The sequence below is a fragment of the Taudactylus pleione genome, unplaced genomic scaffold (genome assembly GCF_031769625.1).
Source record: "Taudactylus pleione unplaced genomic scaffold, aTauple2 ptg000726l, whole genome shotgun sequence".
Classification (NCBI taxonomy): Eukaryota; Metazoa; Chordata; class Amphibia; order Anura; family Myobatrachidae; genus Taudactylus; species Taudactylus pleione.
The window spans coordinates 3,482,046-3,496,394 of NW_028285128.1; the positions used below are offsets into that span (position 1 = coordinate 3,482,046).

General features: G+C 42.1%; 1 protein-coding gene across 1 annotated transcript in view; it reads left to right on the forward strand.

Moving 5' to 3' along the window:
- The window catches only part of CACNG2 (calcium voltage-gated channel auxiliary subunit gamma 2), a 167,305-nt gene that overhangs the window by 139,373 nt on the left and 13,583 nt on the right, over positions 1-14,349 (forward strand). The window contains exon 2 of the mRNA XM_088456876.1: positions 13,098-13,181. Within this exon, the coding sequence (XP_088313002.1) occupies positions 13,098-13,181 (84 nt within the window). The remainder of the gene's footprint in view (positions 1-13,097; positions 13,182-14,349) is intronic.

Sequence of the window (14,349 nt, forward strand, 5' to 3'; positions counted from 1 at the left end):
CTTTCCCTCTCTCAGATCATAACCTTATCACCTGCACACTCTCCTCCATTACATCAGCCTCAATGCCAAGCAAATCAACTAAACCTCCTCAAACCCGCAGAGATATTAATGCTATTAATTTTGAACAACTATCCACCTCTCTGCAACAATCACTCTTACCTATTTCTACTTTCACTTCTCCTGAGACTGCTGTATCACACCTGAACCAGACCCTAGAACTAGCCCTTGATGAAGTAGCTCCAGCTACCCATCACATTCCGCGTAGACTTAGACGTCAACCGTGGCATTCCAAATTCACAAGACACCTACAAAAACTCTCACGTAAAGTAGAACGTCAGTGGCGAAAGTCTCATACTCCAAGTGACTTCCTCACATATAAGACGATCTACCACTCTTATCGTAATGCACTGGATAATTCCAAACAGACATATTTCCAATCTGTTATCTCTGCCCAAGCCTCTAACCCCAAGCGACTTTTTAATACATTTAAATCACTTACCCCTCCATCACCCAACCCACCTGCTACTATCAGTGCACAAGATCTTGCTTCCTATTTCAAAAACAAGATTGATAATATCCGAAATGAAATGTTATGCACTTCCTCAGCCAGGGTCTTGTTCAATTCCCTACCTGAACCCAGTGGCACGTTCTCATCATTTGACCCCACTAATGAAGATGAAGTAGCTACACTCTTCTCATCCTCCTACTCTACTACCTCTCCTCTTGATCCTATACCCTCACAAATCAGTAAAGCTCTGTCTCCTGTGCTCATTCCACACTTAACTAAAATCTGTAATCTCTCTTTCTCTACTGGTATCTTTCCATCACTGTTCAAGCGTGCAGTGATCACTCCCATTTTGAAATAACAAAATTCTGACCCTAACTCTCTCTGAAATTACCGTCCTATCTCCCAGCTACCTTGCCCCTCCAACTACTGGAGAGACTTGCCTACACTCGCCTCATACACTTTCTTAACACCCACAACTTATTGGATCCACTTCAGTCAGGCTTTCGTTCCCAACACTCCACTGAGACAGCACTTGCTAAGGTAGTAAATGATCTGGTCACTGCCAAGGCTAAAGGCCATTATTCACTTCTAATTTTTCTAGATCTCTCAGCTGCCTTTAACACTGTTGACCTCTCTCTTCTCATACAAACACTACAATCCATAGGTCTTCAAGACACAGCCCTTTCTTGGTTCTCATCTTACCTATCTAATCGCTCTTTCACTGTTCGCTTTTCTGATTCTACCTCCACTTCGCTACTCTATCAGTTGGAGTACCACCAGGTTCAGTATTAGGTCCTCTGCTTTTCTCAATATATACCACCTCTCTTGGCAAACTAATCAGCTCTTTTGGTTTTCAGTATCATCTGTATGCGGACGATACTCAAATTTACCTATCCTCCCCAGATTTGTCACCATCTGTGCTGGTCCGTGTCACTGAATGTCTCTCTGCCATTTCATCTTGGATGTCATCTCGCCACCTCAAACTTAATATATCCAAAATAGAATTAATTATATTTCCACCAGCCAATAGCAGTTACCAAGCTAATATCTCTATTACTGTTGACAACTCGACAATCTACATCACCCCACAAGCTCACTGCCTAGGTGTGATAATTGACTCTGAACTGTCTTTTGTTCCCCACATTCAATCTGTCTCTAAATCCTGTTACATACATCTAAGAAACATAGCCAAAATTAGACCATATCTTACGCAAAAACTCTTATACACGCACTCATAATTTCCCGCATTGACTATTGCAATAGTCTTCTTATTGGTCTTCCCAAAAACAGGCTCTCCCCACTACAATCCATTTTGAATGCAGCTGCGAGGTTGATCTTTCTCACCAAACGTTCAGTGTCTGCTGATCCACTCTGTCAGTCCCTCCATTGGCTGCCGGTCTTCTACCGTATTCAATTTAAAATACTTACACTCATACATAAAGCTATTAAACCAAACCACACCAACATACATCTCTTCACTTATCTCAAAATATCTTCCAACCCGACATCTCCGTTCTGCACAAGATCTGCGTCCATCATCCCTGCGCATTACTTGTTCCCATGCACGGTTACAGGACTTTTTTCGGGCTGCACCCACCCTGTGGAATGCCTTCCCACGCACAATAAGACTTTCCACTAGTTTCCAAACATTCAAGCGTTCTCTGAAAACTCACCTCTTTAGACAAGCTTCCAGGACCGCCCACCTAACCTTTTATAGCTCCCTATCTAACTCTCTTCTTATAATAAACACCTATCACATCTTCTCTTTCTTCAATTGAACATCCTCCTAACCCTAGGCCAACTTTCCAGTGTGATTGGATTATACAGCCCACCAAGAATATCTGCAATTGGGCTGGACCAATTTGCAATAGTACCTCTCCTTGTGTATCAACACCTATTTCCCTATAGATTGTAAGCTTGTGAGCAGGGTCCTCTTACCCTTATGTATGTCATGTATGTATGTCTTTTACCCAGTATAATGTTAATCTTGATTCAAATTGTAAAGCGCAACGGAATTTGCTGCGCTATATAAGAAACTGATAATAATAATAATAATAATAATAATAATAATTAATAATAAGTTACTTTGAGTGTACCTGGATGTGGGTGAATTGAGGTAGAGATTTGATGTATTGGAGCAGGGCTTATTTTGCATGATTTTACGCAGCACGTCTTCACATTTGCTTGCCTGTCTGCAAACTACTGTAAGTGTGCGTCATAGTGTGCGGAGAACAGGCAGTAGGAGTGAAACTTATCACATGCCACCAGATTAAAACCAAGGCATTTTGCAGTTCGTATTGAGTATGCTTCATAATTAAGGCGGAAATCCTCCGTAAAAACACTTTAATAAATATGCTCCTATGTAAGTGTAATAACTGTATCGACACATAGAATATATTTTATTTCACATAAGTTAGCAATAAACTACACTGGCTAATAGTAACTGAACAGACGTCACTACTTTATATGAAAGAGCAACTAGTAGAATGTGCTGCCTGATTCATGGGAAACAATGACACTTAATTTTGCTACACAAGTACAAAACAGTCCATTTGATATAGCCATTGAAGGAGTTTTATTCTCCCTTTGTGTTAAATGGCAATTGCTGCTTTTGACAATGGTCGGCCAGGGAGAAATTTGAAAGAGGGAGGTGACATCTAATTGGTTGTGAGCTGGAGAAGGCAGCTGAAACCAATTATATGCCGCTCTCTCTGAATGCATCAACCTTTTTCAAATTTCTCCAGGCTGATCACTGTCAAAAGCAACAGATAACTCCTTCAAAGTAGAACTGAAGCTAAAAGCTTGGTTGCATGAATTTTTTTTTATACAGAGGTGCCATTGACACCACAGTTTTTTCACAACGGGTTCCCGGGAGCCCTGCATCACTATTTTGTGTCCTCGGTGGGCCCCGTTACTTCCAATAACTAATTCTCAGTATCGGGTTTCCTGCTTAATGCTTGCCACTGCTCATGTCACATAAACTCCTACTTACGTCAACATAACCAAAAGAATGGATAGGCCACTTCTAGATCTGGGTACACGCTATGCGATGTATCGTACGATTAACGCGGAACAGAACGATATATGATACACATCGTATAGTGTTTATGCCCGATCTGTCATTCATGACGGTCCTTCATCACATCATCCAATTTGCTGTTCTGCACGAAAGAAGGGAGGATGCAATGAATGACACGGTGCTGTTACAGGCAGCATGTAATAATACATTGCACCGATGTACACCGGATCGTGTTGTGCATTGATACATTGCAGCGTAGCATCGCCGGGTTGCAAAGTTGTACGCTGTGTACTCAGCTTTTCTATGTGCTGCTGTGACTATTCCCATATCCTGATTGGCTAAAGGTTATTGCATCCATTTGCCATTCTTTGTTAGTACAACGCTGCATGGAATCGGTATGAATTACCGCCGGACGCATGGTTGAAAATCCCGATCGTCCCAAGGTAAGTATTAACTAACCTAACCTCCCCCCCTAACCCTAACCCTCCTTTAGGGTGCCTAACCCAAACCTTCCCCCCAGTGCTTAACCCTAATCCCCCCTCTAAGTGCCTAAACCTAACCCTCCTTCCCCGCCGTCTAAACCTAAGCCCCACGGGGGGGTGCCTAACCCTAAGTCCCCCCTGGGGGTGCCTAACCCAAATCCTCCCTTCCCCTAGCCCAGTGTTGGCTAACCTTGACACTCCAGCTGTTGTGGAACTATATATCCCAGCATGCCCTGCCACAGTTTTAGCATGCCCTAATAGCAAAACTGTAGCAGTGCATGCTGGGTTATGTAGTTCCATAACAGCTGGAGTGTCAAGGTTAGCCAACACTGCCCTAGCCTAACCCTAACCTCCCAGGGGGGTGCCTAACCCTAAGTCCTCCCTCGGGAGCACTAAACTTAACCCTCCCCCCCTCCCCCCTGCGGCTATCCGCACTCGGCGCCTGGCATCACTTCGATCGGGATGTCGTGCACTGGTCTCCTGGGGTCGGTAAAATGACAGGTGTCCAGATTTAGGCGCCTGTCATTTAACCCTCGCCGGGATAAAGCAGTCGGGAAGCCGGCTTTCGGGATTACGTCCGCCGGCTTCCCGACTGCATACTCGCTGCATACATTGGTAAACCATACCATATTTGTTGTCGCTTCCTGTGCTTGGCCTGGTGCCATATCATTGAGACAAGCCATCCATTCCAAGTTACTGCCTTGAGTATAGTATAAATGTGTAACCTCTTCGTTATGCTATGGCAGTTAGTTGTTACAATTTTGCATACCAATTTTATTTTACTGGAACATAACCCTTAGTTAATAAACAAAAAGTGGTGGTAGTTAAACTAGCTCTAGGTAAAGTGTTGGTATTTTTTTTATAGAATACGGTGCACAATTATCACCATTACAGGACAGTTTACCAATTTACATAAATTTTTATAAAGGTGTCCCATTAACGAAAATGAAAATCTGTGGGACCATATCTGTGACGACACAACTGCATGTGATTTTATATATACTTTACACATTAAAATGGTGGCATTTGTGGGGTGTTCTGATGGGATGAGCTGTACAGATGAAGGTCACTGATAACTAAGGCCCTCATTCAGAGCCGGATGCTCTGAGCAGAGCGCTCGCTCTGAATGAGGGCCGTCCTCCATAAAAATGGAGCGTCCTCCTGGACGCTCGTATAGCTGTGGGTCACCACCCACAGCCTATACGAGCGTGCAGGTTGATGGTCGCGATGGTCTTGACTATCGCGACCATCGCCACTGCGAGCCGGAGCCTGCGGTTGAGTTTTTCAACCGCAAGGCTCGGAGTGATTTTGGCTCTATCAGAGCCAAAATCACTCCCACTGACATCACTAGTGATGTCAGTGGGCCGGCTTCTGACGGTAGGCGTTCCCTTGGGAACGCCCCCGTCTGGGAGGCACGCCCCCGGCACGCCCACCAAAGGGGGCGTGCTGTCAATCAACATCGACAGCACGCCCCCTTTGATCAGACACAACGAGCGAAGGAAAGTCCTTCGCTCGTCGCGTCTGGCGCATGCGCACGACGGAGCTCCCTCCGTCGTGCGCATGCTCAGTGCACACCATCGACCCACTTGCGAGCGGACAGCCGCTCGCGAGTGGGTCTGAATCAGGCCCTAAGTATACACTAGATGTACATTTTGTAGATTTCTTACTCTAAAGGGACGTCCTCAGGGGTGAGGTAAGCCAGGCCTTGGCCTATCATGTGGCATCTGAACAATTTAGCAAAATTGTGACATATGTAATTAATGCAGTCCAGATGTCACGTCACTCTTGTGATTCAATTAATGCATCAATTAGGCTGCCGCTAAACTGAGCAGTATTTTCATAGAAAAACGTAAAGGTGAGCATGAAGAGCAGGGCTCCAAAGTGGTAGTAGGCTGTACACTTAAGCTCTTTATGCCACATACATTTCCAGTCGTACCCACAACTGATCAGACTGATTTTACTAGTTCCAAAATGTGGATGACTATGTACAAGACAGATAATAACGCACATTGGCACAATACGAATTCTCCGTTCATCCCTATATTTCAGGGTTGTATTTTAGCTATAATAATTCAGATTAAATCATTTTTATGGAATATATTTGTCGTCATTTATAAGAACACAGTACATCTCCCTTCACAGATATATGACCGTTTGGTGTCTATTGCATTTTTCAAGACATATATCAAAGCTGCCTATTTTGGAATCGTCCCCTCCGGTAGATCCGCAGGAGAGATTCAGTTGGTAGATGTAGGGAAGGGAGCTGTAAATCTTGTTGTTTGTGCATCGAAAAGTGGGAGGCCACAATGACGCAACTTGCTGCAAATCAAGCCCCCGGAGTGCCCACCTTACTGGGGAAGTGAGCGGGATCCACAGGGCTGGTCTACTCTCTTGGGAATGCAGGATAGATCACCAACATTGTGGAGTCTTCTGGATATTCTGGGAGATTAGGCAGGTATTCAACAAACACTTCTTCTTTATTAATGTGCTACAAGTATTTTAAGGGAAGGAGGGGGGAGCGGGTTAATGCCCTAGTAAAAATACCCAGTTGGTGAATCCCAACATTCAAAATCCTGACAATGTACTTGCACTCTGTATGGGCGGCAATTGTGCAACAAAACAAAAAATAAACTACAGATGTGTCCTAACTCATATATAGACTATAAGTGAAACACAACCATATGTACAAAATAGAACCAACCTGTGTTGTTAAGAAGCCAACAATTTACCATGTACAGAGTGAGACTGCTGGACGGGACTTCCTTCTGTGCCACATTTAGGGGCCTATTCATGATGTTAATTATCAGGGCCCGAATGGACCCCGATAATTAACATTCTAATTCGCCGTGGCCACCATAGCAATTCAGCATTGCTCCGGCGCGGTGGCAGTTGATGTGAAATCAGCTGCCCCCGCGAGCGGCTTCACTGCTCCTTTTCGGAGCAGTGAATCTTTTCACTGCTCCGGAGCAGTGACAGCGGTGCGTATGCATGACCTACAGGTCACGCATGCGCACAAGAGCCCTGACATCCGGCGGAAGGAGCCGGACAGGGGAGGAGAGATCCGAAAGGGTCGCTTCTCGCAACCCGGACCTACTTCCCATAGGGAAGGGCGAGTTGCCAACCCCAAGTGGGGGTATTCGCCATCTGAAGATGGCGAATGCCCCCATAGTCAAGCTCCGAAAATATAATATTTTCGGAGCTTGATGAATTCTGTCCCCACACTAGTGTATGGGGATAGCGGGCCATTCCGCAAACAGAAGGTAAGTAGGGTATATCTTTGATATCTCCTGCTTCACCTTCTTAATAAATGGCCCGAATACTTAATTGTCACAATTGCAGGTGAAAATGTGCTTTTTCACCTGCTTTTGTGACACTTAAGTGATGATGAATAGGCCCCTTAGTGCTCTCAGCAGCACATAGCAACGGCTTGTAGCACCTACATGGTTGTTTGTTACTGACCTGTTCAAGCAGCCCTTCAGTAGATCTCACCACCAGACTTTAGGAGAGTAGATGATTATAGTCATGCTTATTCTCAAGGCAGTTAGGTTTGCCAACATACTTCACATAGTCAATTCACTCAGTCTATCAGTGTGGCGCACGTCTGTGACATACAACCCATCACCAAGGGAACAGTAAACATCACTGCGGAGATATATATGAAAATAAAAATATGATACAAAATAACTAATACTACTAATTATACAGTTCATAATTATGTTACACACATATAATAAAGTAGAATGCCATAATAAAATTGCATATAATTAAGCAAGCAAGAGATATGAAGAGCATGTAAGATGACACTGTAAACATTAATCAAGTCAGACAGGTAAGGGGCAGGGCCTCGTTTAACCCTTTGGGAGAAATCACATCCAAATAATGGATCCAAAAGGCATTGCGTTTAAGTAATACCTTATTTCTGCCACCTGCTCTTTTAGGGGGTGGCACCTGATCAATCATACTGTACCGAAGGCTGGTATGGTTCTGTCCAGCCTCAGTAAAGTGGCGAGCCACTAGTTGATCAGTTGTTCTATTAATAACTGCTGTTCTTAATATGGAAGATCTGTGGACCTCCATCCTCTTTTTGAATTTTCTAGAGGTGATCCCATTGTAGGAAAGGCCGCATAGAATCCGGTAAATGACAAAAGATGTTTCACATGTCAGAGGGTATTTGATCTGTAGTTATTTACCCGAATGTGGGTGGCAGAACGTGTCCCCAATAAGCATGTGTCTACACGTCACACAAGTACACTTAAAGCAACCAAGCTTTTTGGTCAAAAAACTTTTAGGGGAACATTTACCTCTGCCTGATATGTCAGCCCTCACTAAAAGATCTCTAAGATTACTGGATCTAGAGTAACATGATTGAAATGTGTGGTCTGCTAACTGTAGATCTATATCTGTCTGTACAAGATTCCACAGTTTTTAAGTAATATTGTTAATTTTTGGAGATAAAGTGTGATATTGAGTGGCCCAAGTAAAATTCTTTGAGGTCTCTACACATAATTTCCTACAAAGTAGGTCCTTCTCCTCAAACAATAAGACTTTCTGTTTCAAACGTACAAGCTGTTTGCGATCATAACCTCTGACAACAAACAAATCAATCAAATCGTCGATTTGTTCCTCTGCCTTCTGTTTTATATTATTAATCCTTCTCAATCCTTGTACGGTTGAGAGGGATTAATAGTGCCGGACCATTGGATATACTATTGCTTGTTTTTGTGGAGGCACCGGACCAAGCTAAATCCATTATATGAGGGCCGGACCATTGTGGCTATTATATATATGTATATGTATGTATATATATATATATATATATATATATATAATAGCCACAATGGTCCGGCCCTCATATATATATATATATATATATATAATTTTATTTTTTTTTATTATTTTTTTTATTAATGGAGTCTGCAACTGTCACTGCTTGCTACTGCAGGCCAGTATCGCTCAAATGCTCTGGTAATTTATCTTGATAAATAGGGTGAAAAAATATTTTCTATCGTTTGATAAGCAGTGAAAGAGTATAGGTCTTTCTGCGCCTATTTGATAAATAGGTCCCTAAGACATAGTACCTCAGTAATCTCAAAGTACCTAGCTAATTTAATACTGCATCAAACATGTACATGTACTAAATTTCAACACAATTGAAGATGCTGTTTGCATGTAAAGTTTAATTATTGCAAAGTGTATTGTTATTGTATTGGGGAACAGCTCTATGTAACCAGAATCTCCTAAAATCATAGAATAGTACCGTGGGTGGTATAGCACCTATATGCAAATAGAATATTACAATCGCTATTTATTACGGAAATTGCACATTATAGGCCAGATTTTGAGTTGCACACAGGTCCAAATGTGGATGTATTGCATTATTAGGGTGCAGTGGATCCTATGGCAGAGATTCATGCATTTTAGAAGAAACACCCACTGCAAGAGTGCCAGTGCTGCTTCTACCTGCTAGGAGAAACACAACATGGTTTCTAGCACATGTGGTAAGTGGACAGAGCCACCACTACAGACAGTGTATGCTAGGGACTAATCTAGCTCTGCTTGCACATTCCCATACTATAAATGAGTGTGAAGCAGTGATTACTCTTATACCCTTCTGCTAGTCAGTGGGAGAGGAATATTAGATAGATGGATGGAATTATCCCTTGAGTACAGGGTTAATTGTGGTGGAGCAAAAAAAAAAAAGTTTATATATACATACATGTCTGCTGAGATTTTGTTCTGCTGAAAATTGTCTCACCACACTCACTTGTTCTTGTAATAATGAGATTATTAGAGATGTGACGTTTTTTATGCATGACATTCTGCTAGGAGGCATTTTTGTATGACCATTATTGGGGGTCAATCATAGGTTTTCCATCTGGTTTTAAACTAAACACTGATAAATAAAATCATCTGGAAAATATAGTGGTATAAACTGAAGTTTTTAGGGGAAAGTCTTTCTGCAAGGTTGTATTGATAACAGAAGACTCTCCCAAAATCTCTAGTGAATAATTCTCATCTACCATTTTTTTGTTTCTTTCAAGCAAGTCTGTTCAACCTGCGTAGAGAGTATGACTTTGAAATCTTTTATTTCTCACCACGATTTTCGATTGACTCTTCTCCTATTAGTGGTTTGATGCTCCGTATATTGGTACAAGTTGAGTCTCTCATATCTAAATATTCCAAAAATATTCCAAAATACGGAATATTCCGAAATACGGATTTTTTTTTGGCATGACTGAGATAATGAAACCATTTTTTTTTTTGATAGTTCAATGTACATAGTAGTAGTGTAGTAGTGCCCCCATAAAATGCCCCTGTAGTAGTGACACCATAGTTATGCCCCTGTAGTAGTGCCCCCATCTAATGCCCCTGTAGTAGTGCCCCCATATAGTGCCCATGTAGTAGTGCTCCCATATAGTGCCCATGTAGTAGTGCTTCCATATAGTGCCCCTGTAGTAGTTCCCCCATATAATGCCCCTGTAGAGCCGTTTGTACAAAAAACCCCAAAATAAAACACTTACCTTAATCCCCGCTCCTGCATCCACCGCTGTCCTATCCGCCTGGCTGCTCCTCGGAACTATGGGAGAGACGTCATGACGTCTCTCCCATAGTGTGCATGGAGAGAGGTGGAAGCTGGAGTTCAGAAGAGAACTCCAGCCTCCAGCTAACGTGGCGCTGCAGGGAAGGAGCCGGACGTCCACTGGTAATAACATCTCAGTGGGCGTCCGGCTTAGAGCCTCCATGCGGCACAGCCGGGCATGCATATGAATCATTCTATATTATAGGATGATTCATATGCATGCCCGACTGTCTGTCCATTACCCCCAGGAATTTCATTTTTACCCCATATGGGGTAATTTACCCCTGTTCCCTGACCTCTGATGTACATAAACTTTGTTTAGGGCACAAAATTATTAAAATATAGTATAAAATTACCTTCAGGCTTTGTGTATATGAAACACAAATGAATTTCATGTATGTACACAAACTTTGTTTGAGCCACAAAATGACTGAAAATATTGTATAAAATTACCTTCAGGCTGTGTGTATAAGTTGTATATAAAACATAAATGCATTCTTGGGTCCCATTCCCAAAGATATTTCATAATGGTATGCAAATATTTAAAAATACGGAATATTCCGATATCCAAAATACCCCTGGTCCCAAGCATTTTGGATATGGGAGACTCAGCCTGTATGACATATTATTATTGTGCTGTTTGCTTTAATTAGATTTAAACCTAGGTACTTGATCTTTAACCTACTTTGTATGTTTACTTTGTGCTAATTTTTCTAGTAGATTTGTCACAATGTATTTTATTTTATTATCATTATTAGTAGTATTATTACTTTTATTTTGATTTATTTATTACCAGTTATTTATATAGCGCACACATATTCCGCAGCGCTTTACAGAGAATATTTGGCCATTCACATCAGTCCCTGCCCCAGTGGAGCTTACAATCTATATTCCCTACCACATCTCACACACATACACACACACGCTCACACACATATACACTAGGGTTAATTTTGCTTAGAGCCAATTAACCTACCAGTATATATTTTTGGAGTGTGGGAGGAAACCGGAGTACCCGGAAAAAACCCACGCAAGCACAGGGAAAATATACAAACTCCACACAGTTAGGGCCGTGGTGGGAATTGAAACCACGACCTCAGTGCTGTGAGGCAGTAACGCTAACCATTACACCATCTGTGCTGCCCTATGTATTATGTGTATATTCCCCATTGGTGATGGGTGCACTTTGTAAATGTATATACGACTGCCACTTGCCAGTGTTGCTTTACCATGTGCCTTACCTGGGGATGCATGTTAACTGATATGCCATTGTTGCATTATTTGTATTGTGATTAATTGTGCCTTGATTTGGCACAACAATGGTCATGCTGGAACTATCACTCAATGTTTATGCTTTGTTTTTTTTTCACACATGTTGCCATATTTTTTGTAGTCTGTAACACTTCAAGGCCTGGGTTGCCATGACTATATGATGCTGGCAATCCATGTACAGGAAGTGATGTGGTGAACAAAGTAATAACTGGGAAGTGTGGTTACCATGGTGCTAGGAAAACACTCCCCACATGGCCAGCCGCGAGTAAAAGCAAACAGGAAGTGACACAGGAAGCACTTCCAATTGCGGGTCTCCGGCCGCTTTTCTAACAGCGGCAGGCGAGCACTGCAATGGTTATGTGACATATGTGCTTTATCCCTGTGTTCAGCAGCAAGCTGGGGTCCCTTTTACTGCTGGATGGGTTGCTGTGATTCTCGATGCATCAGAGTGGTTCGAATTGACCCACTATGATGTTATTTCCGGTTAAATCACCTGTGGGTGACTCTGGTGTATGGTTAGGGTATATATTAGTGGATTGTCACTGTGGTGGTTCCACAGTTATTTGGCTGGTTGTTTCACCTGAAGAAGGTCTTGTATAGACCGAAACGTCGTACTTTCCTGTGGATATGATGTGACTATTGGAATAAATCCCTCTCTTGATTTTTCTATAAAAGTTCTCTACAAATTTATTTACGTCGAGTCCCTGATTGGGGTGAACACTGAGAAGCACCCCAGTGGTTGGATTACAATTGTGTACGAGTGCAGATCTGAAAAAGTACTATATATACATACATATATACAGTATATATATCAGCTGAGATTTTGTTCTGCTGAAAATTTTCTCACCACACTTTCACTTGTTCTTGTAATAATGAGATTATTAGAGATGTGACGTTTATTATGGATGACATTCTACTAGGAGGCATTTTGGTATGACCATTATTGGGGGTCAATCATAGGTATAAATTTAAGTTTTTAGGGGAAAGTCATTGTGCAAGGTTGTATTGATAACAGAAGACTTCCCCAAAATCTCTTTAGGGAATAATTCTCATCTACTAATCAGCAACAAAATGTTTTTCCTTGACGGACAGTTAAAAGAGAAATCCAAGGTGGAAATCGATATTTAGTGAAAAACCTGTCTTGACCACTGACTGTCAGGTGAATGGGGACATATGAGAAAATGGGCCAAAGTAGAGACAGGAAATTCTGAAACATTCTTCAATTTCTCTCTCCAGGTAATTTTAAAGGCGTGTGCAAACAGATCGACCACTTCCCAGAGGATGCAGATTATGAAGCAGACACTGCTGAATATTTCCTTCGTAAGTCCGGTGCTTTTATTATCTCTTTTGTCCAATGACAATGCCATCTAATTTCGGATAGCAACATATTTTGTTTATGTCCGCACCATATTATTGTAAGCGACTGATATAATGTAGTGTGGAAAATGCTCATTTATTAAGTGTAATAGACGGGGAGAAAAGCTTCTCTTTGCACAGACTGTTCAGCATCAGCTTCTTCTACAATTCCCCAAATATTTTCCTTAGAGTGTCGCATTTGTAGGCACTCATCCAAGTAAGCCCATATTTTATGATTTCTGACAGACACAGTATTTTCTTTTAACTCAGCTACTTAAGTGACTACTATATCCTAATAATTTGATAGGAGCCATGCTAGAACATAATTCCCAAAAGTCCTGATTTTCAGGGATTAAAAAGGGTGTAGCCCTGTGGTAAATTGGTTTGGCATAATAGAAAAGTCTTAGCTTGAGCAGATCTGGGGCTTATTTGTCCTAATGTCAGGACAATGGTCCTAATTCAGAGTTGAACGCTATTCCGATGTTCACACAATTGAGCAATTATCGGTAGTTTGCACATGCGTCACAGCCGCATTGTGCATGCGCCGATAATTAATTGTGCTCGCTGTGAGGATTCACTTGCAATCGATTGACAGGAAGATAAACCATTTTGTGGGTGGTTACGGAGAATTCCAGACAAAATGCGGGGGCTTGGCGGGGCCGTTGCCTGGGCGTGTACTAGCCAGCGTCTGCGATTGCAGACGCAGAGAGCATTCTGAGTGACCATAGACTCATTTGAGGTGTCAGTGTTTTCAGGATCTGCGTTCAATGCTGCATTTGTGTATGCAGTTGCGGGAGTTGCAAGGGCTTCGGTGGGCATCTCAGTACAAGTTCTGCCGGCTGATGCATTAGCGTATTGTAGCAATTGCTAAGCGTCAAAATTCGCAAATGCGTTTGCATTAGCGTACATCTCTGAATCAGGCCTAATGTTGGCAAGCATGATTGTAAAACACAAGATATGATGATGCTGTGTTTGATGGGCTCACATATGTTACTCCAGGCATAGCAGTCAGATAAATTCTTTGGACAATAACCCGAGTTGTGGAATTCATAAATCACAACGGCTGATGTAATTTCCTCCACGAATGGTATCCAACCTATTTTTTAACCCAATTAATTTTATTACCAACGCC